At 43.5% G+C, this 27596-nt stretch overlaps 1 protein-coding gene across 1 annotated transcript in view; it reads left to right on the top strand.

Annotated features, from left to right (window-relative positions):
- LARGE1 (LARGE xylosyl- and glucuronyltransferase 1) overlaps positions 1–27596 on the top strand; it is a 611138-nt gene that overhangs the window by 351736 nt on the left and 231806 nt on the right. The window contains exon 5 of the mRNA XM_040345658.1: positions 16475–16598. Coding sequence (XP_040201592.1) covers positions 16475–16598 — 124 coding nt within the window. The remainder of the gene's footprint in view (positions 1–16474; positions 16599–27596) is intronic.

Here is a 27596-nt window from a genome sequence, read left to right as displayed (position 1 = left end):
CCCCCACATAGTAATAATAGCCATGAACATTGCCCCCACATTAGTAATAGCAGCCAGTAACATTGCCCCCACATTAGTAATAGCAGCCAGTAACATTGCCCCCACATAGTAATAACAGCCAGTAACATTGCCCCCACATTAGTAATAGCAGCCAGTAACATTGCCCCCACATAGTAATAACAGCCAGTAACATTACCCCCACATTAGTAATAGCAGCCAGTAACATTGCCCAACATAGTAATAACAGCCAGTAACATTGCCCCCACATTAGTAATAGCAGCCAGTAACATTGCCCCCACATAGTAATAGCAGCCAGTAACATTGCCCCCACATAGTAATTATAGCCAGCAACATTGCCCCCACAACTCACTGTTGTTGCAGATGCATGGCAAGATCGCGGCGCGCGCTCTGCTATGAATAAACAGATCCACGAGCAGAGCAGTGATGACGTCAGTGCGCCGGGTGTACTAAGATGGCCGACCGCTCCGGAGCTAGGCCAAATCTGCGGTCTTTCCTAAGGCTGCGGCGGCGGTGCGTTCCGCAGAACGCAGATCGGTCAGGCGAAACCGTGTATTCGCCGAATAAGACGCACCAACTTTCCCCCCCCAGTTTTGGGGAAGAAAAACTGCGTCTTATACGGCGAAAAATACGGTACCTTCCAAAAGATTTGTAATTCTGTCAATCCAGTCCTGAGTTATACACAACTTTGCCACACAGCACAGCCTTATCTGACAGAGCAGGAAGCATTATTATTTCCCTGCACTACAGTTAGAACCCTTCCACGCGTTTTGGCGCTTGTAATAGTTTCCAAAAAGTGCCGGAAAACTGCCTCTCATTCTGGGCAATGAGTGCTTTCACACTGGGGCGGTGCGCTTTGCGGGACGTTATAAAAAGTCCTGCAAGCAGCATCTTTGGGGCAGCGTGGGAGAATGGACAGCGCTTCCAAAGCACCTTAAAAGCAATTTGAAAGCGCTGCAAAACTGAAATTTTTACCCTTTTTTTGGGGGGGGGGAAAGCGCCCCGATAGTGGCCGAAAAGTGCCGCTAAAACAGTGCTTAAGGAGGTCTTAAAGTGGAGCATTTCCTCCAATGGTGTAGCAAGTAATAATCATTAAATCAACATTTTAATTTGCAGAAACTATGAAAGAAGTGATGTCAGTGTCAAATGAGGTCAAGGGTTGAAGATCAGTTGTAAACCAAAGACATGAAATATGAACAAAGCATATCACTCTATAGTGTATAGTTGTCTCAATTAAAGTGACACTAAAGGTTCAATTTTTTATTTAATTTTTTTAAATAAATTTAAATTGTCATACTTACCTCCACTGTGCAGCTCGTTTTGCACAGAGTGGCCCCGAACGCCATTTTCTGGGGTCCCCCAGCGACTCTCTCAGCTCCTCCCCCGCATCAGATAACCCCCTCTGGGAAGCGCTCTCCCAAGGGGTTTACCTTGTAGGCGTGCTCCCGAGTCCAGCATTTGCATCCATAGGCGCCGAATGCAGGCATTGGCCCCGCCCCCCGATTCATTGGATTTGATTGACCGCAGCAGGAGCCAATGGCTGCGCTGCTATTAATCTATCCAATCAAGAGTCAAGAATCCCAGGAAAAGATGCTGCGCATCCTCGTCGTGGGACATTCCAGGGCTCAGGTAAATAAAACGGGGGGGAGGGGCTGGGAGGCCGGTAATTGTCAGATGTTTTTTCACCTTAATGCATAGGATAAATTAAGGTGAAAAAACAGGAGGGTCTACAACCCCTTTAAGAGCACTAGTTGTCATTTCTGTCCGCTGCTTCATTCCTCTGCTATCAGCATGAATCACTTCTGACAAGTTTTCATTTCATGACACCAAGATGGTGATAGGGGAGGGGCCTCCAGTTGATTAACAGTGTCAGCTCTGTTCCTGTTTGCTGTGTGAAGGAGGGGTGTCCCTTCCCTCTAATCAGTTCTCGGAGCTCCCCTCACTGGGATCTGCAGAGTGTAAAGCCTGATACACACAATAATATTTTGTTTTTTGCATGCTACTTTCCATGTTTAAAACAAATAGGTTACTAAAGTACTAAAGTACAAAAAAGTATGACAGAATAAAAATTCGGAAGTGATGTAATGTGTATTTGTATTGTATTTTCAGACGAAAACTGTACTAATTGAATGAAAATCGTACGATCTGGTATCGTACAAGAAAATGTTTTGTGTTTGTTCCATCGGATTATTTCAAATGAAAGCTGTGTTTTGATGATCGGATTCTCTTCTGCCCATTGCCATGATGAGTGCGGGCATATAAAGCCCATTCGCAACCTCTTCCTGGATAACATATCGAGAGGTACACCTCTCGATCTCATGCATGCGCGATGTTCCGGCGGCCGTAGCGCTGATTGTTTATCAAGTTGCCAAAACAACGGGCGGCGATGGAGGAAGGTTCCGCCATGTTGTTATGACAACCTGGATAGATCCGCCTTAAATCACGTAATTTCCTGTTGGGAAATAACACAATTTTTTGACACACTCTTGAAAAATGATGACTTACATTGCTCAGGAGCACAGGCGAGGAAGGAAGTGATGCGGAACGCTGCGGAGCCGGAAGTGGCAGATAAGGAGCCACCACCTAGCAAAATGGCACTTTGGGTAAGTAAAAAAAAGTTTTTCACTCCAAATGTTTGTCATTATTAATCAAGGACTGAAAAAATGTAAAAAAAAAATTAGGGTGGAACTCCGCTTTAAGTAACACGTACGGGTCTTGTCCATCCCTATCCCTGTGAATGAACAGTAAAAGTAGAAGCAGGTGACTAATCATCTGAGCTCATCTTACTGTCACTTTGCGCTCTCCTCCTATCAGCACATTCCATTTCAGCACAACAGATTGTCTTCTTACTTATGTTGCTCCCTCCCCCCACCAGAGACTGCAAGTCAAATTCAGGTACCCACACTGCTTGTATTTTTTTTTAAAATTGGGGGATATTTATTATAGCAAAAAAGTAAAAAAGATTGTTTTCTTTTCAAAATTGACGCTCTTTTTTTGTTTATAGCGCAAAAAATAAAAACCACAGAGGTCATCAAATACCACCAAAAGAAAGCTCTATTTGTTTGAAAAAAAGGAAATGTTGTTTCCAGAGTCGCAAGACCGCACAATTGTCAGTTAAAGCGATGCAGTGTCGTATCACAAAAAATGGCAAATCCTTCCGGGGCTGAAGTGGTTAAAGAAGCTAATTTATTTCCCAAGAAAATAGGAATGCTAATATAAAACACTAAACAAAATATTACAGAGCATATGAAACATAAGAACATCAATGATAATTTACGTAAGGTCGTCTCTGTGTTCAGTATCTTCAGCTTGGCTTAATGGCAAGAGAGCAAGTAGCTCTATCTGGCCACTATTTTTAAAGCCCACTCAGACACCACCCACACAAACACCCATATAGCCTTCTATCCAATGAAAAATCTATAAGAGGCAGTCATTCTTAAAGGAACACTAAAGGTTTGTTTTTTATTAGATCAATTGATTGCTGTAAGCTAGAGCATTTAAATATCACTTAACTCGTTTTTCCTTTTGACCTCCAAAATACAGTAATCCAGGTTTGAAAATGCCATTTCCTGTCTCTCCTCTTCTTGCTTTCCACCAGCATCTGAGCCGTTTTGCATGGTGGAAAGCAGAATGTGCTCACCCCCTCCCTATGACTACAGCCCTGCGTGAAGATGCTCTCTTATGCCTCACAGGCATGGAGGCTAAGCCTAATGGGAACTGTAGTTCCCATTAGGCCGTGATGTAGCAAGAATGAATGTGCACCGCAAACCAGGAAGTCAGTGAGAATAATGATTCAGGAGTGCTGGAGGTGAATAAAACAGCTCGATTTCAACAGGTATCAAACTAGTTATAATGCAAAACATTACTTTTTACTTTATCAGCTACTGTCAGACTTTAATTTAAAAATATTTTTGTCTTTACAACCCCTTTAATATACCATCCTCCAGGAAGCATGCTATAATGTCCACTAGGGGCAGCGAATAGTCCATAAATCACTGATTTTGAACCGGACCATCTTTCAGTAACAGCTGGCTTTCTGTAACAGGACATTTGAATTTGCACCCCTCCAAGAGGTCTTATCTGGTGCTTCTCTACCCCCATACCGCACACCAGGAGGCCTGCAAGAACATCCTGTGAATTCCCATTTATGACTCTTCATTATCACCACCCTGCTGGGTGAACTTGCTCTGCTGGCAATCCAGGCCAGGTGTAATCAGGTTTCAACCATCCAGAAACATCTGATATTAAAACAAAAAAAAAAAACATGTTGCCTTCCAACACCACGGTTACATGGGGTTACAAGCATTTGGCTTTTGAAATGCCAGTAAACTCCAGTCCTGAATGCAATTTTTCTGCTTTTAAAAAAATGCCTGTAACCTCAACTGCATATAAACTACTATAAACAACTGAATGTACATGTACACATTAGATAACTTAGAGGAGAGTTCAGTGCCTGCTGGAAAAAATGCCCAACTGCTTCCAAACTTCAGTTTAGCAGATGTAGTGTACATGAGGCCTAAAAAGAAATGTAATGATGTATACATGTTTACAGAGTTGCAATCACTGTAGTCATCTGCATGGAGGTCTGTATATTTTGGGGGTCAGCAAACAAGACACCCAATAGCACCTAGCTAACCCCCCCCCCCTCCCCCCGTCGGTCGGCCCCACACTTATGCCCTGTACACACGATCGGTTCATCCGATGAAAACGGTCTGATGGATTTTTTCATCAGATATCCGATGAAGCTGACTTTCATCAGTCTTGCCTACACACCATCAGTTAAAAAACCGATCGTGCCAAAACGCTGTGACGTAAAACACAACGACGTGCTGAGAAAAATTAAGTTCAATGCTTCCGAGCATGCGTCGACTTGATTCTGAGCATGCGTTGATTTTTAACCGATGGATTTCACCACAGACGATCGTTTTTTTCTATCGTTTTTATAACCATCAGATAATTTTAAAACAGGTTGTAAGTTTTTTCACGATGGGAAAAAAACTGATGTGGCCCACACACGATCGGTTCGTCTGATGAAAACGGACCGTTTTCATCAGACGAACCAATCGTGAGTACGCGGCATTACGTTGGCCAATCCGATCACTTCTCCTCCAATTGAATCTCAGGTCCTGCTTCCTGATTGGCCGGGAGGAGACAATAGCGAATATTAATTTGCTATTGTCACACAACTGGGTGGACTCAGGCCGCAGTCCTCTGCACCCCGAGTCCGCCACTTTTTTGAGCCAATTAGAGCCTCTGGCTCTAATCACATGCTTCTAAAAAACATTGGAATCCATGCAACCGGCACCCAGCATGGACCGGATGCATGAATTAGGGGGGGGGGGGGTGGCGCAGAAAAGCACATGATTTTGTGCACATTTCCACAACACACTGATGTAGGGCTGCAACTAACGATTATTTTCATAATTAATTATTGTTTCAATGAATCTGATAATAGCCTTAAGAAAAAGAAAAAGAAAATTGCATTTTTAATTTTTTTTGGGCCAATTTGTTGTTGGGCAGATTACAAAACACAAATTGCCTCAAAAACACATGACATGCTTTTCTGCAGCTTCTCCATTGAAGTATATTGAACCAAAAAAAACAAAATAGCACCGTTTTGCGTTAAAAAGTCTTTGCCTTTCCAAATACGCAGCAGCTGAAAACAAATCATGGATGTGAACGTGTCCCATAGGAAAACATGTAAATGAACTGTAGTGTGTTTCTGCAAAAAGCACATGAAAAACAGAGGTGTGACCCAGGCCTGAGATGTTTAGTAACATAATGGGGTTAAAAAAACAAAAATAAGTCCAAAAAGAGCAAATAATCGCTACTGTAAGGGGTTCTTTTTTTTACTGTGGGACAGTGAAAGTAATATTTACAGTAGCAATTTGCTTTTTTGTACTATAAAGGGTTATTTTTTTTTTTAACCCCATTATGTTACTGGCCGATTAATCGATTATGAAAATTGTAATCAATTAATTTCATAATTGATTAGTTGTCGATTAATCGATTAGTTGTTTCGGCCCTACACTGATGTGAACGAAGCCTTAAAGCAGTAGTAAACTGATGCAATAAAATAAAAAAAAATTCCCCTGCTAAGAAGGCTTCCATCTTCCCCTGGGCTTCCTTTCTGGGTTTGCGGACTCCCGCTGTGTGAGTGGCAGGTGTCGCGATGACATCATGCGCAGGAGCCCTGAATTACGACATGAAGGTCTGGCATAGCGTGACGGACCTTCAGAGCACCATGTCGTAACTCAGGGCTCCTGCGCATGATGTCATCGTGACACCAGGTCCGTCACGCTATGCCAGACCTTCAGAGCACATGCGCCGGTGATGTCACTAGCTGCATCCAGGGTGAATATCTGCTAAACGGTGCACATTTAGAAGATATTAATTTTACCTACAGGTAAGTCTTATAATAGGCTTACCTGTAGGTAAAAAAAATCACAAAGCGGACTTCATTACTGCTTTAATCTTTATGGAGGGCCAAAGGCAAAGCCTTTACTCTTGACATTTACCCTTGCCATCTGCCACTTTTTCTGGCTTCTCTTCCTAGGCCTCCCATTCCTGTTACTGCTTCCACCCCCTTTATTCTTCAAGGTTCCCTGCATCCACCAACATCTGCATGAGCCTAAAGCCAATCACAGGCAACTTTGGGCCTGCCTAGAACGGCATGTATGGTATAAAGAAACGTGCGGTGTGGAAAAACAGGCAGGAGGCGGGGCAGTGTCACAAAGTATTTAGAACCACAGGCTTGTCACCCTGAGATCACCTGGCAAAGTGCATTATTTTACAAACCATTTGACAGGAAAAATGCTTCTTGTAAATGTGTCTGAAGTGTGTTTATAGCTGTTTTATTAGAGTTGTCCTTCAAATAAGGTCAGCTTTTGTTGCGACTACCCTGCAAAATTGAGCACAGGGAATTCCGTATTTTTTTTTTGCTTTTATAAAAATGCTGTTGTACTTATTTTTTCCTTTTACTCATTATAAATTGATTGCACAGCATACTATTTTGTCACATTTCCATAACAAGGCTGTCTCTATCACTACATGATCTGCTTGCATGCTGCGTCCATCGACTTACCCCAAGGGTTCGGAGACTTACTGCTGATGTTAATGAGCAATGATTTGCCCCCTGATTGGTCCCTGGAGCAGCATTGTAAACTCTTTCACCTGACGCCGGCAGTGGAGCCATCACACAGTTGCCTTCCCAAGACCTTGGAATTCGTTGTTAGCATTTTTTTTTTTATGCTTGCGTAGAGGGTTCTTTAACGTGGATCTGTAATAAATATGTTAAAGCTCAGAAGACCTAATCATGACACTGCTGAGGCAAACGGCTTTGTCTAAAAGCTGCCGAGGAGAATTGTGCAGAATACAAAGCAAAGGCTTTCTTAAGATGAAAACGCTGCTGACACTTCAATAGGGGCTGCAGGTTCGCCGCAGAGGAACCGAGGAAGAATTTCAGGCAGATCCCAGAGCTCTTCCAGACATATTTCTGTGGATTAGCAAAAGGCTTTCTCAAGTTCAAAGGACCCGCCGCTTCAGAATGGAAGGGCAGACTGGTCACTTTTACTTGCAGGCACATGAGAAAAGTTTACACGTAGCCTGTTAATTAAAGGAAAACTCCACTTTCAGAAAAAAATAGTTCATATAACATATCAGTGCGTGCAATTTTGTAACTTGAGCTTATTAAAATGTACCTTTTTGTGTTAATCTCAAGTATGGTAAAATGTTCTACCATATATAGCCAACAAACAGTTGTGCACACCTGACCATCACACCTATATGAGCCTGTTGGACATCCTATTCCAGATTAAACCATGAGCATTAATACAGCGTCACTCGCCACATTGCAGCCTCCACTCTTCTGGGTAGACTTTCCACAAGTTTTTAAACTGTGTCTTTGGGAGTTTGTTCCCTTTTGTGTGGTCAGGAACTGATGTTGGAAGAGGAGATATGGCTTGCCATTGGAGCACCAATTCATCCCAAAGATGTTCAACAGGGTTGGAAGGCAGGGCTTTTGCTGGGCAAGTAAATTCCACAGCTGACTGGTCTGACCATGTCTTTATGGAGCTGGCTTTGTGCACATTATGGGCCAGATCCACAAACTAATTATGCCGGCGTATCTATTGATACGCCGCGTAATTTCAAAGTTCCCGCGTCGTATCTTTGTTTTGTCCACAAAACAAGATACGACTGAATGAGGGATCGATCCGACAGGCGTACGTCTTAGTACGCCGTCGGGTCGTAGGTGTATATTTACGCTGGCCGCTAGGTGGCGTTTCCGTCGAATTCCGCGTTGAGTATGCAAATTAGCTAGATACAGCGATCCACGAACGTACGTCCGGCCGGCGCATTTTTTTACGTCGTTTGCGTTCGGCTTTTTCCGGCGTATAGTTACCCCTGCTATATGAGGCGTATCCTATGTTAAGTATGGCCGTCATTTCCGCGTTGAGTTTTGAAAATGTTACGTCGTTTGCGTAAGTTGTTCGCGAATAGGGCTTTGCGTAGAATGACGTCACCGTCGTAAACATTGGCTTGTTCTGGTTTAATTTTGAGCATGCGCACTGGGATACCCCCACGGACGGCGCATGCGCAGTTGAAAAAAACTTAATTTACGTTGGGTCAAGACGTATTTACATAAAAAACATGCCCCCATCACATCCATTTGAATTGCGCGCCCTTACGCCGCCAAAGATACACTACGCCGCCGTAACTTACGGCGCGCATTCTTTGAGGATATAAAAAAAAAGTACGTTACGGCGGCGTAGTGTATCAGAGATACGCTACGCCCGACGGAAATATGCGCCAGGGTACGTGGATCTGGCCCTATATATATATATATATATATATATATATATATATATATATATATATATAAACAGTGGGGGAAAATGTATTATTTGATCCCCTGCAGATTTTGTAAGTTTGCCCACTTACGATTTTTTATCATAGGTGTATTTTAAATGATAGCGAAAAAATATCAACCAATAGTCTAGAAAAAAACACATGATACAAATGTTATAAATTGAATTACAATTCAGTGAGTAAAAAAGGTATTTGATCCCCAAGCAAAACATGACTTAGTACTTGATGGAGAAACTCTTGTTGGCAAGCACAGAGGTAATCAATAAATATACAAAAAATGCGCTAGATGCTATAAGTGTGTATAGGCCATAAACCAATATTGTGTTATAGCGACCTGAAAAGGACGCTACAATTGCAAAGTCCCAAGTGTAGTGTTTGTATGAAAATAACAGTCACAAAAACTTTAAAATCCCAAATAAAGTGCTTGTGCTCAAAACTTGAGGATCAACCTCGACGCGTTTCAGCCTATCAAATGGGCCGTCATCAGGAAGTTGTAATTTCACCATTTTGGTTATGGGCATATATACCCTTACTCTAGATCACATGTTAAATTTTATACAATCAGGTTTTGTTACCTGCTATTTGCTCGGGAGAGCTCACAATCTACATATTTGCCCCTTTATTTAAACAAACATATTACCTATCAAGGTAGATAGCATGTAAAAACTAATTTATAAAAAATGTATCATTAAATCACATGTATCTTAAACAATTTTATAGCACACTTATAGCAAATTTTTTTGTATGTTTATTGATTATTAATTTGCACAGCAAATTTTATCACTGCAGCTGTTAACTATTTCCTGTATTATCACTATTTATTTATTAGTATCTGGTTTCCTTTGGCGCTTTGGTTATTTAATTTCAACATTTCTAGTAGTTGGTTACCAGGTGTACACACATCTCAGGAGGGATTTTGGTCAATTCTTCTTTACAGATCTTCTCTAAATCCGTACATTTTTTTAGTTGTCGCTTGGCAACTCAAAGTTTCCGCTCCCTCCATAAATTTTCTTTAGGATTAAGGTCAGGAAACTGGCTAGGCCACTGCATAACTTTAATGTGCTTCTTCTTGAGCCACTCATTTGTTGCCTTGGTGGTATGTTTTGGGTCATTGTCATGCTGGAAGACCCATTGACGACCCATCTTCAGTATTCTGTCTGAGGGAAGAAGGTTCTCATTCAAGATTTTACAATATGCAGCCCCATCGATTGGCCCCTCTATGTGGCAAAGTCAGCCTGTACCTTTTAGCAGAGAAACAGCCCCAAAGCATAATGTTCCCACCTCCGTGCTTTACTCTAGGGATGGTGTTCTTAGGGTCATAGTTAGAATTTTTCTTCCTCCAAACATGGTGAGTCAAATTAATGCCAAATAGCTCAATTTTGGTCTCATCTGACCACAGCACTTTTTCCCAATCCTTCTCTTAATCATGTTAATTGGCAAACTTCAGATGAGCCGGTACATGTGTCTTTTTGAGGAGGGGAACCTTGTGGGCGCTGTTGGATTTCAATCCATGGCAGCATATTGTGTTACCAATGGTTTGTTTGGTGACTGTGGTCCAACTGCCTTGAGATCATTCACAAGCTCCTCCTGTGTATTTCTGGGCTAATCCCTCACTTTTCTCATCATCATCATCCTTACCCCATGAGGCAAAATCTTGCATGGAGCTCCAGACCGATGGCGATTGATGGTCATTTTGTATTTTTTCCATTTGTGAAAAATCACTCAGTTGTCTCCTTCTCACCAAGCTTCTTGCTGATGGTCTTGTAGCCCATTCCAGCCTTGTGCAGGTCTACAATCTTATCCCTGACATCCTTTGACAGCTCTTTGGTCTTGCCCATGATGGTGAGGATTGAATGGAAGAAAGAGATTCTGTGGACAGGTGTCGTTAGGAGCACCTTTTGACTAGACTAATCTGTGTACCACATGAGCACATACTGTAGCCAGAATTACTTATTTTGTTCACTGAACGGCAACTCAATTTATAACATTTGTATCATGTTTTTTTCTGGATTTTTGGTTGATATTCTGTTTCTATCATACAAAATACACCTATGATAACAATTATAGACTCTTCATTTCTTTGCATGTGGGAAAACTTGCAATATCTGCAGGGGATCAAATCATTTTTTAACCCACTGTGTATATACAGTGCCTTGAATAAATATTCATACCCCTTGAAATTTTCCACATTTTGTTACGTTACAACCAAAAACGCAAATGTGTTTTATTGGGATTTTATGTGATAGACCAACACAGAGTGACACATAATTGTGAAGTGGAAGGAAAATTATAAATGGTTTTCAATTTTTTTTACAAATAAATATGTGAAAAGCGTGGCGTGCATTTGTATTCAGAGCCCCCTTTACTCTGATACCCCTAAAATCCAGTAAAACCAGTTGCCTTTAGAAGTCACCTAAATAGTGAATAGAGTCCACCTGTGTGTAATTTAATATCAGTATAAATACAGCTGTTTTGTGAAACCCTCAGAGGTTTGTTAGAGAAGCATCATGAAGGCCAAGGAACACACCAGACAGGTCAGGCATAAAGTTGTGGAGAAGTTTTAATCGGGGTTAGGTTATAAAAAAAGGATAAAATGGGGGGAGGGTTTGGGACTTTGAATGAGATGCGTTTTTAGCTTCCATATATATATTTAATCACATACTGCTAAAAACGCATCTCATTCAAAGTCCCAAACCCTCCCTCCCTTTTATCCATTTACAGGGATGGAGGCCTGTGGTAGTGTCTATCATATGCCTCATCTAAAGTCCCAACCCTATCCCCCCCTTTTTTTAACACTATCCAGGAATGGAGATGCGTTTCAGGAGTGGAATAAAGTGCCTCCACAGATCTACCACTGACAGTTAATTATGCATTGTCCTTTTTTGACTAGCTGACCCAGGTTGATGTGGTCCCCCTTTAATTTGGTGGTATTTTGGTTTGGTAGGCATGTTTGGTTCCACTCCACTTTGCTAGACCAACTATAGGTAGGGGCAGGGTTTAGGTGATCACCTGCCCCCTATCTATTGATTAGCACGCCTGTGCTCCTTTTTAGGAGACTTTAAAATTCATAGTTAGGACTGCAGTACACAGAGTGCCTTGACGCGGCCTGCAGTTCACACAGGTATTTGCAAATACATGCAACTAAACCTCTGTTTTTAATGCATACAGCTAGACAGATTAATTTGGTTTAGTGCTTTTTTGGTTGGTAACTTTGAGCCTGGCTATTTTGGAAAAAAAATTTATATTCCATATATATATATATTTAATCGCATACTGCTAAAACACATTCATTCAAAGTCCCGAACCCTCCCCCCCCTTTTATCTACAGGGATGGAGGCCTGTGGTAGTATCTATCATATGCCTCATCTAAAGTCCCAACCCTATCCCCCCTTTTTTTAAGGTTATAAAAAAAAGTATCCCAAGCTTTGAACATATCACAGAGCACTGTTCAATCCATTATCCAAAAATGGAAAGCGTATGGTACAACTGCAAACCTACCAAGACATGGCCGTCCACCTAAACTGACTGGTTGGGCAAGGAGAGCATTACTCAGACAAGCAGCCAAGAGGCCCATGGTAACTCTGGAGGAGCTACAGAGACCCACAGCTCAGGTGGGAGAATCTGTCCAATGGAAAACTATAATGCCTCGTACACACGGACGGATTTTCCAAGAAAAGAAGTCCGACTGGCTTTTTTTCTTGGAAAGTCCGGCCGTGTGTAGCCTTTATCTGACTTTTTTTTAGGAAGTCTGACGGACCTTAGATAGCGAACCTCTTTCTTTTTGTCGGACTTCCGACAGACTCACGGTGGACATTTGAACGGTTAAAGTCTGACCGGGTGTACAAGGCATAAGTCGTGCACTCCACAAATCTGGCCTTTATGAAAGAGTGGCAAGAGGAAAGCCATAAGAAGTCCCTTTTGCAGTTTGCGAGAAGCTGGCACTCACCAGTACATATCTTTTAGAATGCCCACGCCTGCGCATTTGTTACCCGGGTTTCTCTTACACAAACAGTAGACTTCAGCTTAAGTAGTAGTAGTTACAAGAGCAAAGTCCCTTTAAAGACAGCACACCAGCCTTCAGGACACCAGCCTGTGTCCCCTTTAACAGACCCACAGCAGACTATAGGGCACTGAGGGGTAGCTAGAGCACAAGGTCCCCAGTAGCTCTGAGTCTGTACTCACAAGGCCCAAGGACAGAAGATAACCTCCTTCCAATCTTCCAAGCGACACTCTGCAGTGATACCAGACAGATCTTTGGCAGACAACTCCCCTCATTTAACTTCTTCTTAGCACTTGAGTTTCAACCTTCCTCCCCTCAGGTCACCCACCCAAGGCCTCACCAACAGCAGCTTCTACCTGGGAGGGCAGCATACCCCTCCAGATTGGACTCCTGCACTCTGGGACAAGACCCTGAACTCTGTGTGCTCCTAGAATAAAAGAATAATAAATACAGTCTCCCAGCATTCCATAAGAGCATGCCTCTCTGGGATAGGCTGGGGCTGCATCAATATTTATGTTGCCCCCTGCATAGCTCCACACCTATCATCCAGAATCTTCTCAAGTTACCTGGATACAAATGGAGCTATCTGGCAAACTGACAGTAGCAGAGCAGACCTGACTAAACAATTACCTCTCCCTGAGTACAGTGAGCTTATCTATGCTTTTATCTTACCCAAAATGATAGCTACAATGATTACAACGTGTCAACCAAATTTTCCTATCAAAAACACACACTGAGGCTGGGTTCACATATAAGCCGCATTCGGCTCACAGCAGGAGTCCGGTGTATCCCCACTTTACCGTTTCGGGTCCGATTTCAGCACAAATGTTTTGCTGAATTCGAACTTGAAACGTACCGAAAGACTGGCTCCAGTGCAATTTGCACTGGAGCCGCTGCCGAGATGTGTGAACTGGCTCAATAGAGAGCCAGTCACAATCTCCTGCTATGCAAGGAAACCCACATCCAATTCACATAGGTGTGAACCCAGCCTAACACTTATCTAACTATCCTAGCACCTACCTAGGAGGGTGACACATCTACATATATGAGGCCCTGTATACACGATCAGTCCAAACTGATGAAAACGGACTGATGGTCTGATGTGCCTACACACCATCAGTTCAAAATCCGATCGAGTCCAACGCGGTGACGTTTTCATCAGTTTGGACTGATCGTGTGTACAAGGCCTTAGTCCTCCACATAATAAATAGGACCTGATCTACAAGAAACACTATGCATTCAATTTATAAGGAGGAGAGATGACATAGTAATGGCAAATGATGCTTTAAATTGAAAGCATCATATTTAATACCTGTTCATGGCAACATCCAACCAATCCACTTAACGCTGAGCCTTGTAACAACATCTGAATGTTCCCATTAGATGCTGAGCATGTGTCTTTCGTCGTCAGAATATACATATCACCACTCCTGTCCCGGCTTCCATAACACAATTATGTAAATAGCTGATTAAGTACATAATTGCATTAAGAAACTTGACAAAACTGATAGCTACACACAGCAACAATGTCACGTATCCTCTCGGCGCCCATAACTTACTGCTCGCGGGTCGCTCTTTTGTAAGCAGGGCCGCTCCGCTAATTCCCCAGAGAGGTGATAAGATTTTAATGGATATTATTTGAATATCAAATAAAAGGATTTGTTCTCAGGAGTATGCTAAGGGTGACACATATCCACTAGACTGAAAGGAGGGGGTGGAAAATAAAATCTCTTCTATTTATCCAGGAGATGGCGGCTTTTTGTAGTGGAACTAATGTCTGTTTTCATGTCCCGATCAATAGATAAGGAGCAGCAACAGAAGAGCAATTCGGGGAAAATGAGGGTTATGTAAGCATATTTGTACGGCTTCAGGAAGAAGGTGGCGTGTTTTCAGTGAAAAGACATTTTGAGACATTATTATTGAAATGAACATATTCGAAAAACAGAAGTTAAAATTAAGTATACGACGAAGAAATACATAAGTGGTTTTTACCTCATGCTGAAACTAACAGTAGATCCAGAAATATAGACAGCCAAAGTTGTATGGAGGTGGTGCAAAAACTGGAGAACACTCTGCGTTGCATGTGTACAGACTCAAGGGCTACTAAATGATGCTTTAGGATTAAAGAAGCCATTTTTTCTATCATGGATTGAAACCCTTATTAATCATTAAGGGTCCTTGATCAAGGAGGAACCTTATAGATCCCAAAACCCATTGGTTTGTCATCTTTGTTATCTTAGGACTTTTGTAAATAGATAAATATTCTTGGACTCCTTTACCTTTGGTTTGCTTGTAGGCAAGTTGCCTACAGTGTACTAGTTAGGTAGTTGGCTTGCCTAGGCTGGAGAAGGGGTTAACTGTTCACACCTTAGTTCCTGGGCTTTTTGGGTCCTGCCTGTCTACCCTGTTATAAAATAGAGGGAATGGCCTGGTATCGGAACCAGCTCCTGGACATGCTGTGATCATCATGAGCCACAAAGAGAGATCGCTATGCCCAGTAGTCTTTTGAAAGACACCGAAAGACTGGAGAATTGCCAAGTTTTGGAAGATGCCAGTTATGGACTTGTTGAGGTACGCCTGGGCAGCCTAGTTCACTCAGATAGAGTTATGTTGCACGGGAGTGTACTTGTGTTATGTCGCCCTGGAGTGTACTTGTTGGACTTTGCCACAAATATTGAGTAAAATTGCATCAATTGTTTAAAGCGAGGTCTGAAGTAATTTAAAGGGGTGCATGATGGTTTCTGGCGTATGAAAGAGCAGGATCAGTAAAGCACATGTGGGATATGAAGCAAATCCATTACAAAAGAATAACTCAGCAAGACAAGCAGACAAAGGAATGTGGTTTCTATGGGTAACCAGGAACTAGTGCAAGGCACATTGCAGCTGTTCATGAATTGTGGCACCTGGCATGGTGGAAGGTCCTCCAGTAGAGAGGTGGTTGGTGATCTGGGGCCCTCCTCAGCAGTCGGTTCCCTGAAATTATAAAGACCAAACCTGCGTTACAGAGACCCATAGCTAGCCACTTGGTACGGGAGAGTAAGGAGAATAAGTAAGTGCACACATGAGGTCTGCGCTAGGTGCACAGCGGGACCCCATTCTGTCCCTGGTAGTGAGATGGCAGAGGTACGCTGGACTGATGGAGAGGGCATGGGCTTAGTAGTGCCTCTCCTAAATGCAATGTACAACGAGGAAGGTTTATGATGACACGGGACAGTCCTACAGTAGGACTCTGTACTTTTATTTCTACACACTGTCTACGACTCATCTCGAAGCCTGGCAACTGCCATGTTTGATTCTCACATGACTGCTGTCTCTGCCTGGTCCTGGGCATCGATGAGCACACACATGTGCGAAAGGTACCCCTACGTGAATAGCAAGTTGCTCTGTGCACATGCTGCTCTGAAACTCTCCTTTCACAAGGATTCAGCAAGCTGGGCCACAAGAGCCATAAAAATGAATGATAGGGTAAAAATTAGATCTACTCTATCACAAGTCCACAGTCATTTGAAATACAGAATGTTCATGTTTTACAGTTTTCTAAATGTTACCTCATTACCACTTTGACCTCTTTGGTCTTTTTATTTTCAGGAGGAACCCTCTTCACTTCCACCTCATCGCAGACACGATCGCCAAACAGATCCTAGCCACACTTTTTCAGACATGGATGGTGCCCGCAGTACGTGTGGATTTTTATGATGCCGATGAACTGAAGGTAATATATTGGTTTTTTTTACAACTCCCAGTCTTTGCTCCTGGAATTCTGACAGTGGGCTGAATTTTTGGTAGATCTAAAGAAAAGTATCAATGCACTGATCCCCTAAATTCAATTTGAGGATTGTCTCCTGCCAACACCTTGTCTGCACAGGAAGAAACGGGCAATGGAGGTCGGTAGTTGTTGCTTTTGGCATTCATTGTTTCTCTTGTATCATTCTATGCCTTAAATAGCTTCCAATGATATTTCACATGAGATTCAAAAGCAGTGGAGGCTGGTGTTTTATTTTTTTTGAGAGGGTGGCAAAGATACCCCCCCCCCCCCCCCACTGTGCTGTTGGTCGGTCGGTCATCCAGCCCCACACTTACCCAGTCAAGGCGGCAGTTCTCCTATGGGCAGCAGGGGGTCCATCATGTCTCCTCTTCCTCTCCTTCACGGCGGCTTCCTACAGGCGGTGGATGCTACTATCGCATCCCTTCCTCCTCTGCATCACGGCGGCTTCCGCCATGCGTCTCCTCATCCTAGGCGTCCAATAGGATCAAATGTCCTTTTAGCCAATCAGGTGATTGGCCGGGAGGAGGATCAGTGTGAGGATCAGTGTGACAATAGCGAATATTAATTCGCTATTGTCACATAACTGGGTGGGCCACACTTTTTTAAAGCCTATTAGAGCTTCTGGTTTTAATCACGTACTTAGGGGGAAAAAAACATTGGAATCCATGCGTCCGGTGCCCTACATGTAGATTAGGGGGCCGGATGCATAAATGGTGGGGTGGAGCCTGTGCGTCCCTTATGGATGGACCGCCACTGTTCAAAAGGCAGGTGTTCGATACAAAATGCATACCCTCTACACTCATATGGTATGTTTTCTTTTATTTTTGAGTCCTGGAATTGTTAGTCAGCTTTCATATTGCCAGTGCTAGTCCATATCTCTGTTCTTTGATCTTCACTGAGTGTGACAACACTGTCCTTCTGGGAAGATTCATGGGGAATGCAGAGCAGGAGAAATCTTGAGAGAAGACACTTCAGTCTGTTGCAAAAGTGATTTTGGCTGCTCTGTATTCCCCAGGATCTAACTGGAAGGAATGTGATGGAAGCATAAATCAAACTTTTTTCTTGAGGTATGTTTTAGGACTACTAACATTAGGTGATATTTAAAGGGGGAGGGGGACCCGACAGTATAAGCAGGCCTTGCTTTGTACTGGAAGGTCTGGTTTAACACTAGGTTGGTTAAAGGGGTTGTAAACTCTCGTGTTTTTTTACCTTAAAGCGGGGGTTCACCCTATAAAAAATTTCTAACACTACATCCAGCCCAGTTCTGCAAATACAATTACACTGACCTTTTTTTTTTTTCCCTGTAGATAGCGTTTATCCTTAGAATTCACCGCGGCTTCCGGGTAGGGAATCCCGCGGGAGTGGGCGTTCCTATTGACATGCCAATTGATTGACATGCTAAACGAGGGCGCATATAGTGCGTCACGACTTCCCGAAAGAAGCTCGGGTCGGCTCGGCTCTATTCGGCGCCTGCGCACCGGCGCCGAATAGAGCCGAGCCGACCCAAGCTTCTTTCGGGAAGTCGTGACGCACTATATGCGCCCTCGTTTAGCATGTCAATCAATTGACATGTCAATAGGAACGCCCACTCCCGCTGGATTCCCTACCCGGAAGCCGCAGTGAATTCTACGGATAAACGCTATCTACGGCGAAAAAAAAAAAAGGTCAGTGTAATTTTATTTGCAGAACTGGGCTGGATGTAGTGTTAGAAATGTTTTATAGGGTGAACCCCCGCTTTAATGCATCCTTTGCATTAGGGTGAAAAAACGACTATCACTGACTGCCGCCCCCCCTCCCCCCGTTTTACTTACCTGAGTTCTGTTACTCCCGCGCCAGAGATGCGCTCTTCCCCTCTGCCTGTTGTCTTGGCTCCTGATTGGATAGATTGATAGCATCACAGCCATTGGCTCCCACTGCTATTAATAAAATCCAATGACGCGGGCGGAGGGGGCGGGGCCAAGTCCAGCATTCTGTGTCTATGGATGAAAATGCTGGACCTGCAAGGTAACCCCCTGGAGAGCGCTTCTCCTAGGGGGCTATACGATGTGGGGAGAAGCTACCAGTGCCGCTGGGGGACTCCAGAAGTCAAGGATCGTGGACACTCTGTACAAAACGAACTGCACAATGAAGGTAAGTATGACATGACTGCTGAGGCGCAATGAGCCCAGGTACCATTAACTGTAACATAGATGTACATAGACCTTCCCCCTTCACCCTATTTAAAAAAAAAATTACAACCATTAAGTTGGAAAGAGCAAGGCCACAGCTTTATTAAAAGCAAACATAACATGTGAACATTTTTTCACCAAGTGCCAGTCATAGTTGTACTGTGAGCACACAATTCCAAAAGGGGGGAGGGGCCTGTCCTTACCATAAGTGCTGGACAGGCCGCCTACTTCCGGTTTCCATCAAGGGCATGGCCCATTACAGCCATTTTATGCTGAAAGGTCAATGAAAACCGCAGCAAGCTGTGACATACCATAGAAAAAAGGGGCGGGAGGGTGGGCAGCTCTTCCGAGCACTTTTCCGAAAAGACCCAGAATTCCCTGGGGTGACCCTTTTACCCGAGCGCAGGCCCATCCCATCCCCCAAAAATAACCAATCCTTAAGTGACCACCACGACCTTGTCCAGTACCTGGCCATGCCCCCATCAGTCAAGGCTCTCTTTCCCTAAGGGGCTCAAGAGGCCTTCATGTTTGTTATTTAAAAAAATAAAAAAAACAAAGCCTTACATTCACTTTTAGGGCCCTTTCACACCTGCGGACCGTATGTCCGTTTTTTCATCCATCCGCTTACGGATGAAATACGGACATACATGTATCCCTATGGGATAGCGGGTGTCAGCAGATGAAAATGCGCTGACACCCGATCTTATCGGTGTCCGCTATGCTCCGATTCTGCAGACGGAGGAAAATCCTATTTTTCCATCCGTCTGCAGAGCGGATTGGGTGAACACGGACAGACGGTCCGTGTTTATCTGATCTCCCCATAGGGGAGAGCGGAGATCTGACAGGGCAGTCCCTGGCATCTGCCGGCTCAGCGGGGATCAACGGAGCAATCCCCGCTGAGCTAGCGGATAAGAAAGGTATGGATCCTCACGGGATCCGTACATCTGAAAGAGGCCTAAATTTGTTCTCGTTTGTGTGTTGTTTGTAGTCTTTTTGCCTGTTATTTGGTAATTATTATTTTTTTGCCATTTTTTTTTTGCCATTTAGGTTGCTCAGTTTTGTCACTTTAAGTTATGGTTAAGCCCCGTACACACGGGTGGTTTTAGACAGGTCAATAGAAAGCGGCCGACATTTGGCCCATGTGTACAGCAGCCGGTCAAAGAAGCATGACTGTAAAAGGTCTGCCAATCACCACCTGATCAACGTTGGCAGCCAATGGCTGAGAGCGCTGACTGGTGTGATGTCCTCCTGTCAGAACACAATTGCTCAGTGAGGGAGATCGCTGTACTAACATCGGATTGTTAGTAGAGGATGTCCTCCCAAACTCTTCAGGACTTTTTTGTTCATAAAATGCATTAAGAGAAAAAAAAACTCTGCCTTTACAACCACTTTAAAGAGGAAGTAAAGTCTTCCTTTTTTAAATGTACCTACAGGTAAGCCTATAATAAGGCTTACCTCAGTCATTTTTTGTAGGCTGCATTCAAAATTATACCTGGTGCTGGGTTTACTTTAAGGTGGAATCCTATTTTAAAAAGATTTACACAAAAAAAAAAAAATGAATAATAGGTCATATACATGGCATTTGATGGTAAGCAGTGACACTTTTGTTGAAAGTAAACACTGCTGAAAGACAGCTGATGAAATCAGTACTGAGATACAGCAGTAATTGCACGGAGGCCGAGGGGTGACCTGTGCTATTTGCTTGTCTCCTCTTTGGGTAACAGAAGTGAGTCAGTTTGATGAATCACCCCTTCTCCTCTGTCTGCTCTCCCTCTTGTACATTTCCAATCACAGCACTTTCTTCTCAGCCATTGAAACCCACAAAACTCTTAAGCCGCGTACACACGACCATTTTCAATGTCCTAGAAGAAACGTTTTTTTCAACGTGATTTTTGTCAAGCCTGCCTTGCATACACACGCTCGCTGAGAGGCTGAGCCTGGTGCCGATCCAGGATTTTGGGTGGATTCCGAGTCCGACCATATGGTCACAATCTTTCCCCAGCCCAGACTGGCTCTGTGAGGTCAGCTAACAGCGGGCTTAAACCCGCTGTCAGCTGATAACGGGTCACAGGAGTGCAGAGTACAGCCAAATGAGGGAAAATTCACACTACTTGTCAGTTAAATCGCCCTTCAGGCGCTCTGCATTGCCGACCGGCTGGAGGGCAGTGTGGCGCACGATTCAGCGCATCGCACCAACCCTGTTTTATTTATTTTTTTGTACTGCCTGTATTACATGTTTAAATGCACACTTCATTCACTGCAGAGTCAGGTGGTGTAATGCACTGCACTGCCTGACATTGCAGTGCGATTTGTGCCGGTGTGCTGCAATAAAATGCATCTAGGCTGCATAGGATTCTGCTCTCCAGACACTCTGTGATGCCGACTGGCAGAAGGCCAGTGTGGCGGATGATTTTTTTGTACTACCCTTATTACATGCACAAAATGTACACTTTATTCACTGCATTGTCAGGCAGTGCAATTTGGGCCGGTGTGCTGCAATACAGTGTGAATGGTACACATTGTATACAGTGGTTTGCTGTGTGTCCCTGCAGTGACAGACGTTTTAGCATGCAGTAAAACGCTCTTTAGCCGCACATAGTGTACATTGACCTGCAAACTGACATCCACCTATCAAGGCAATTGGATATTTTCATAACCCCTTCCAAGATCCGACCCATTGCTTGTATTAGTACAGAGGGCTCTTGATAAGAGTACTGAGACAGGGTGCAGATTTGTTTTCAGGAAGCGATGTTCAGCACTCTGCAGGCCACTCCTGCCAGCTGTGATCTGCCTGCATTGCATAGAGAAGCACAGGAAACCACTGATGATGTCTATTAGCCAGATTCAGATACACTGGCTTAATCTTGAGGCGGCGTAGTGTATCGCATATACGCTACGCCGCCGTAAGTCAGAGAGGCAAGTGCTGTATTCACAAAAAACTTGCCTCCTAAGTTACGGCAGCGTAGTGTAAATGGGCCGGCGTAAGCGCACCTAATTCAAATGATGAACAGGGGGGCGTGTTTTATGTTAATGACTATTGACCCGACGTGATTGACGTTTTTAACGAACGGCGCATGCGCTGTTCGTAGACATATCCCAGTGCGCATGCGTCGGATAGAATGCCTAAGATACGTCAAACACTGCCTACGACGTGAACGGAACTTACGAACAGCCCTATTCGCGTACGACTTACGCAAACAACGTAAAAAGATAGGCCTGTTCCGACGTCCATACCTTGCATGGGCTGCGCCACCTAGGGAGCAGCTTTATCTTTACGCCGGCGTATCTCTAACGTAAACGGCGTAACTAATTGCGACGGGCGCACGTACGTTCACGAATCGGCGTATCTTGCTCATTTGCATATTTGACGCTGCAAACAACGAAAGTGCCACCTAGCAGCCAGCGTAAATATACACCCTAAGATACGACGGCGTAGGAGACTTACGCCGCTCGTATCTTAGCCTAATTTAAGCGTATCTGGTTTCCAGAATACGCCTAAATTTACAACGGCGTAGATTCAGAGTTACGATGGCGTATCTACTGATACGCCGCCGTAACTCTCTGTGAATCTAGCTATATGCGTCTAAAATAAAGCATGTAATGAAAATGGAAAGGTTTTATTTACAAATGTCATTTGCTTTTTTAAAAGAGAGAGGAAGGAACCAGGAAAGGCAAATATAGGCAGATTAAACTTCATCTAGGGCTAAGCAGCCTAATGAATTTATTACCAACTGAAGTGTGACATCGGAGGCCTGGTACCCCCTTCATCTACATGGATTTCATTGCCTCCTTAGTTGGCATTTTGCTGTGCCAATATTCTACACTACATAGGGCTGTTTCCAGGCACATAAAGACAAGTTAATCAGCTCCATTTGAATAAACGGTATCAGATGATTTTCTATTACAAGCAGGATAGGGCTTTAACTGTAATGTGAACGCCAACCTTGCCAAAAACGAGAGGGAACGGCCAAAAGCTGTTGTGAAGACGACAGTTTACACAGCCCAGAATTCCCCAGTACCGCCGATTGCCTTGCACGGCGGGTGACAGCAACCTTAGAACACTTGCCACCTAATTATAGGAATTCATGCCTATGGCAGCGCTGGATCTCTGCTTCCCACAAGTGCATTAAAAAGCACAGGGCACGGTGCCATCCGCTAGGTACGCAGGCGGTGATAGGGGCCGTCCAGATGTAGGCATGCCAGAGCAGGTGCCATTTTACTGCCCTCTCAATCTAAAGTGTCTGAGAGGATTTAAAGGACATATCATAAGGTTACGTCTCTTGCTATTTATATATCTTGTAGAACATTCCGTACGCGGCATCAAAGAATCTTTGTTCTGACTGACTGCAGCTGGCATTCAATTAATCTCTTATTCAAAACCACGCATTATATGATAAAAAAAAATCAATATAGTTCACATATAAGTTACACAGATATTACACCATGTACTCTTCTAAGCAGTAATCCGAAATAAATATATATTGTAAAGATCGGCCTCAAATGGTGAGGTTTTAAGGACGCAGTCCACTCACCAAGGTGCGTTTTAGGGCTTCAACCAAGTAGATCTTCTCTAGCAGGAGATATTTTTTGCACAAGTAAACATTTTCCAGCCTTCCAGCTATTTGTTTCTTAGCCCTGTCTGTTTCCTTATCAAGAGCTGCTTCATTTCCAGCCTTGCTGCTGCATTGGTTCTCTAAAGCCTCGTACACACGATCGGACTTCCATCGGACAAATCCATGGATTTTTGTCCGAAGGGGCATTGGCCATGAACTTGGTATGCATACACACGGCACAACATTTTCAGCCAACATACACCAAACCACGCTCTTTACCGCCACCCTTTGGGCAACACCTGCTATTGTTGTCTGATGTTTAGAATTGGTTAGGGAGCATGCGTGTTTGTACTTTGGATTTTAGTCCGACGGATTTGTGTAGACATTTGTTCTCCGACAATTTGAGAGCATGCACAGCCAACATCCGGCAACAATTGTCCGATGGAGCATACAGAGGCTCGCATTATATGACAAAACACGTCCGTCAGACAATTGTTGTCGGAATATTCAATCGTGTGTACGAGGCTTAAGTTTCCAGACTGGACCTTCAGTGCACAGGGCTCTCCAATCGGCAGGGGCATGAGTTCCTAATTGAGCTCTAACTCAACAGGTGGCGTTTTGAACTTCTGCAGTCAGACCACTGCTTCCACCATTTCCAGAGAAATGGTCCTTCTCTGGTGGCAGGGGACAGGTTTTCTACTCAGGCTGTGGCTGCTTTCGAATGAAAATAAACCGTAAGGTCTTGTGTTGGTGTGTGTTGCATAACAATCCAATGTATTGCATAAAACATGCTGCAATGCACTATCTGTATTGATCACCCAGACACTCCTTCAATGTTAAAACTTGCTCTAATGCCGCGTACACATGGTCGTTTTTTGTGATGAAATAAAACGAAGTTTTTCATCATGAAAAAAAAACAAGTTTTTCTAACTTCATCATAAAAAACGACGTTGCCCACACACCATGTTTTCTAACATATTCACTACATTTTTTTTTATTTGTTTTGAAAGCTATAGTGTATTTTCAGTCACAATTTCATTTTCTCACTCTGTCCAATACTTTATTTTTTTGTTTTGAATAGAGTGGAGTAGATTTACATAGTTTTGTTTTTATTCCTGTCTGTAGCTCCATTGGGGATATTTTAGCCCATTTCCTTTTCTTTATAAAATCCATAAAAATAATGTGAAAAGTGGTATTCACTGGGACAGGAAGGCACAGGACTGCAATAAAACACATCACTCTGTTCCCTATTGTCCCTCTTTTGAAATCATAACCCTCTGTCACTCTTTCCTCCTCAGATGTCCCTCTTTATGATGTAATGTAAAGATCACCATAAAAAATAATGCATTATTTCAAGCCATATCTAAATCCATGAACAATAAATGTAATATATTACACACCAGTGGCGGCTGGAGCTCAGCATTTTTTTTGGGGGGCGCAAAAAAAAACCCCATCAATTGCAGCCTCACTTTGCCCATTAAACACAGCCACTGTGCCCATCAATTGCTGCCACTGTGCCCATCAATTGCCGCCACTGTGCCCATAAAACACAGCCACTGTGCCCATCAATTGTCGCCACTGTGCCATGCCATCAAACGCAGCCACTGTGCCCATCAATTGCCCCTTAAATTGCTGCCTTATTGCCCCAAAATACCGCCAGATTGACTCCCCCCCACCCCCATCCTCCTCCACGACCCCTCGATGTCTTCTCCCGCCCTCGATGTCGCTTCAGCCAATCAGGTTACCGGTAACCAGATCCGGTGAACCTGATTGGCTGAGATGCGTGTCAGTGTTAACCAGGGAATGCACACCCCGTGCGTCCTCTGGTTAACTATTTGGAAGCCGATTACAGCCCACAGGCCGCTGGCTCTGATAGACACTTCCACAGCCAACCAGCTGACGTTATTCAGATAGCCGGCGCTCGCCAGGGGGCCGGCCATCTGAATAGTGGCCGGCAGCGGCATCGGCGACACTACATAGATTCTATGAATCTATGTATTGTTTTCAGTGGCGGTGCAGGAGCGAGAGGGGGCGGCGCTCCTGTGCCCACTATGGACGCACCGCCACTGTTACACACAGCTACTGATTTAGTGGTTTGCCAAATTTGAGACCAGTCTAGTTCATCTGGTTGAAGATGAAGATCAGTTTCCCATTTGGTTGTGTATGTTGGGTGAGAAGCGGTTACATGAGAGAGTAATTGTTCATATATGGCAGAAATATGTCCACGTCTATGGGGGGCAGATTTGCAAACATTTTCAAAGACCGTGAAGTCAAGAGTTTGTCTGTCAGTGGGTTTGTTGTGTTCCAAATAAAAATTTATTTGGAGATATCAAAAGATTTCTGTGGATGGGAGGCAATATGTTTTGCATAAGTCTGGAAATGGTATGATATTTTGAGAATGAAAGAAATGATGAACTCTAATTAAACCTACATTTGACCATGCTGAAAAAAGAATTTAGGAAAGACCAGGCTGGGTAGAAGGAAGGGTTACATAAGAATGAGAGGAGAGGATTATGTTTGGATATGAGTCCAAATCTGATTTTCAATCTGTCTCCTCTAATCTTCATAACAAGGCGGGATGTGGTCTGTAGTCCACAGAGATAGTTGAGAACAATGGCAGCAAACTCACTGGCAAAAATCTGCAGATATTTTTTACACCTATGAAAAATATGTAACTAAATATTTTTAATGGTATATTTAGGAGACCAAAAGGGATGAAATAAGAGAAGGTCATTGTTAGGGTTACATTCCATTTCACTACTAAAAGGGTTATTCTGCACTAAAGCTTTCATCTCCACTATGTTATTGTTTTTGTTATTCTGCAAAGTCTGTATAATGGAAAAGTACTGGTGGAAAAAAAGCACTTGTGGATTTAACCAGTCATTTTTGTCTTGCATATTATTTCTTAATGGGGTTTGGCAGGGAGTGTGCCCTTTGACTACATACTGTACTCTATAGGGCAGGTGTAGGCAACCTTAGAGAGATGGAGATCTACTTGAACAATGGTGAAGTCAAAGTTTACCGGGCACAGAGTCCTGTTGTTAGGTTCCCACCAGAACGTGATGCCAAAAAGGCATGTTCCATGTGTGTTTCCTGCATAGTTTTCAAAATGCACTGCCTTTGTGATCTACTGTGAGTGATGATACATTGTTAACCCCAAAATAGATCCCAAATGCAGTGGACACAAAAATAAGTATTACAAGAGAATGCAGCGTTAAGGAGTGTGTTGTGCTCAGAATGCAGGGATCAGGAGTGTGTTGTGCTTACAATGCAGGGATCAGGAGTGCATTAAAGTGGAGTTCCACCCATTTTTTTATGTTTGTCTGTGCTGCATGCTCTAATCTCATAGTGTTCAGAATGGACAATTTTTATTTAATTTGTTGCTTGTAAATACCTTTATTTTGTAGTCCTTCATTACTTCCTCCTCCTTATTTGCCTAGGCTATTTGCAAGGGTTTCTGGGATAGGCATCATGTTTCCCAGTAGTCCTTGCAAACCTGTCTGAAACCTATTACATTGCTTGTGCACTGAGCATGTGCGAGATATGCAAAGCTGAAATCCAGGAAGTCATACAGTCTGGCTTCATGATGCCCACACTTAAGATGGCCACGGTCTATTTCTAGATTATAAACTATTTAAATGCTGTAACAACCTAACAAAACGGACCTTAGTTTACAGACTAACTTTACTAGAATACATTAAGCTTGTGTATTACAGGGGTATTTATATTTAAAAAGTGAAATTGTGGGTGGAACTCCCCTTTAAGCTTAGAATGCAGGGGTTAGGAGTGCATTGCGCTCAGAATGCAGGGTTTATGAGTGTGTTACGCTCAGAATGCAGGGTTAAGGATTGTGTTACGCTCATAATGCAGGGTTGAGGAGTATGTTGTGCTCAGAATGCAGGTTTAAGGAGTGTGTTGTGCTCAGAATTAAGGGATCAGGAGTGTGTTATGCTTAGAATGCAGGGATCAGGAGTGCATTATGCTTAGAATGCAGGGACCAGAAGTGCATTATGCTCAGAATGCAGGGATCAGGAGTGTGTTACACTCAGAATCTAGGGATCAGGAGTGCGTTACACTCAGAATGTAGGGATCAGGGATCAGGAGTGCAATACGCTCAAAATACAGGGATCAGGAGCGCATTACACTGAAAGTGCAGGGATTGTGGGGATGGGTGATGTGAAGTGTGGTAGAGGACACTGGGGGAAGCCCTGCCCATTGCAGTG

The sequence above is a fragment of the Rana temporaria genome, chromosome 3 (genome assembly GCF_905171775.1).
Source record: "Rana temporaria chromosome 3, aRanTem1.1, whole genome shotgun sequence".
Classification (NCBI taxonomy): Eukaryota; Metazoa; Chordata; class Amphibia; order Anura; family Ranidae; genus Rana; species Rana temporaria.
The sequence above is the reverse complement of the archived record's forward strand: the minus strand, read 5'-3'. Positions and strand labels throughout refer to the sequence as shown.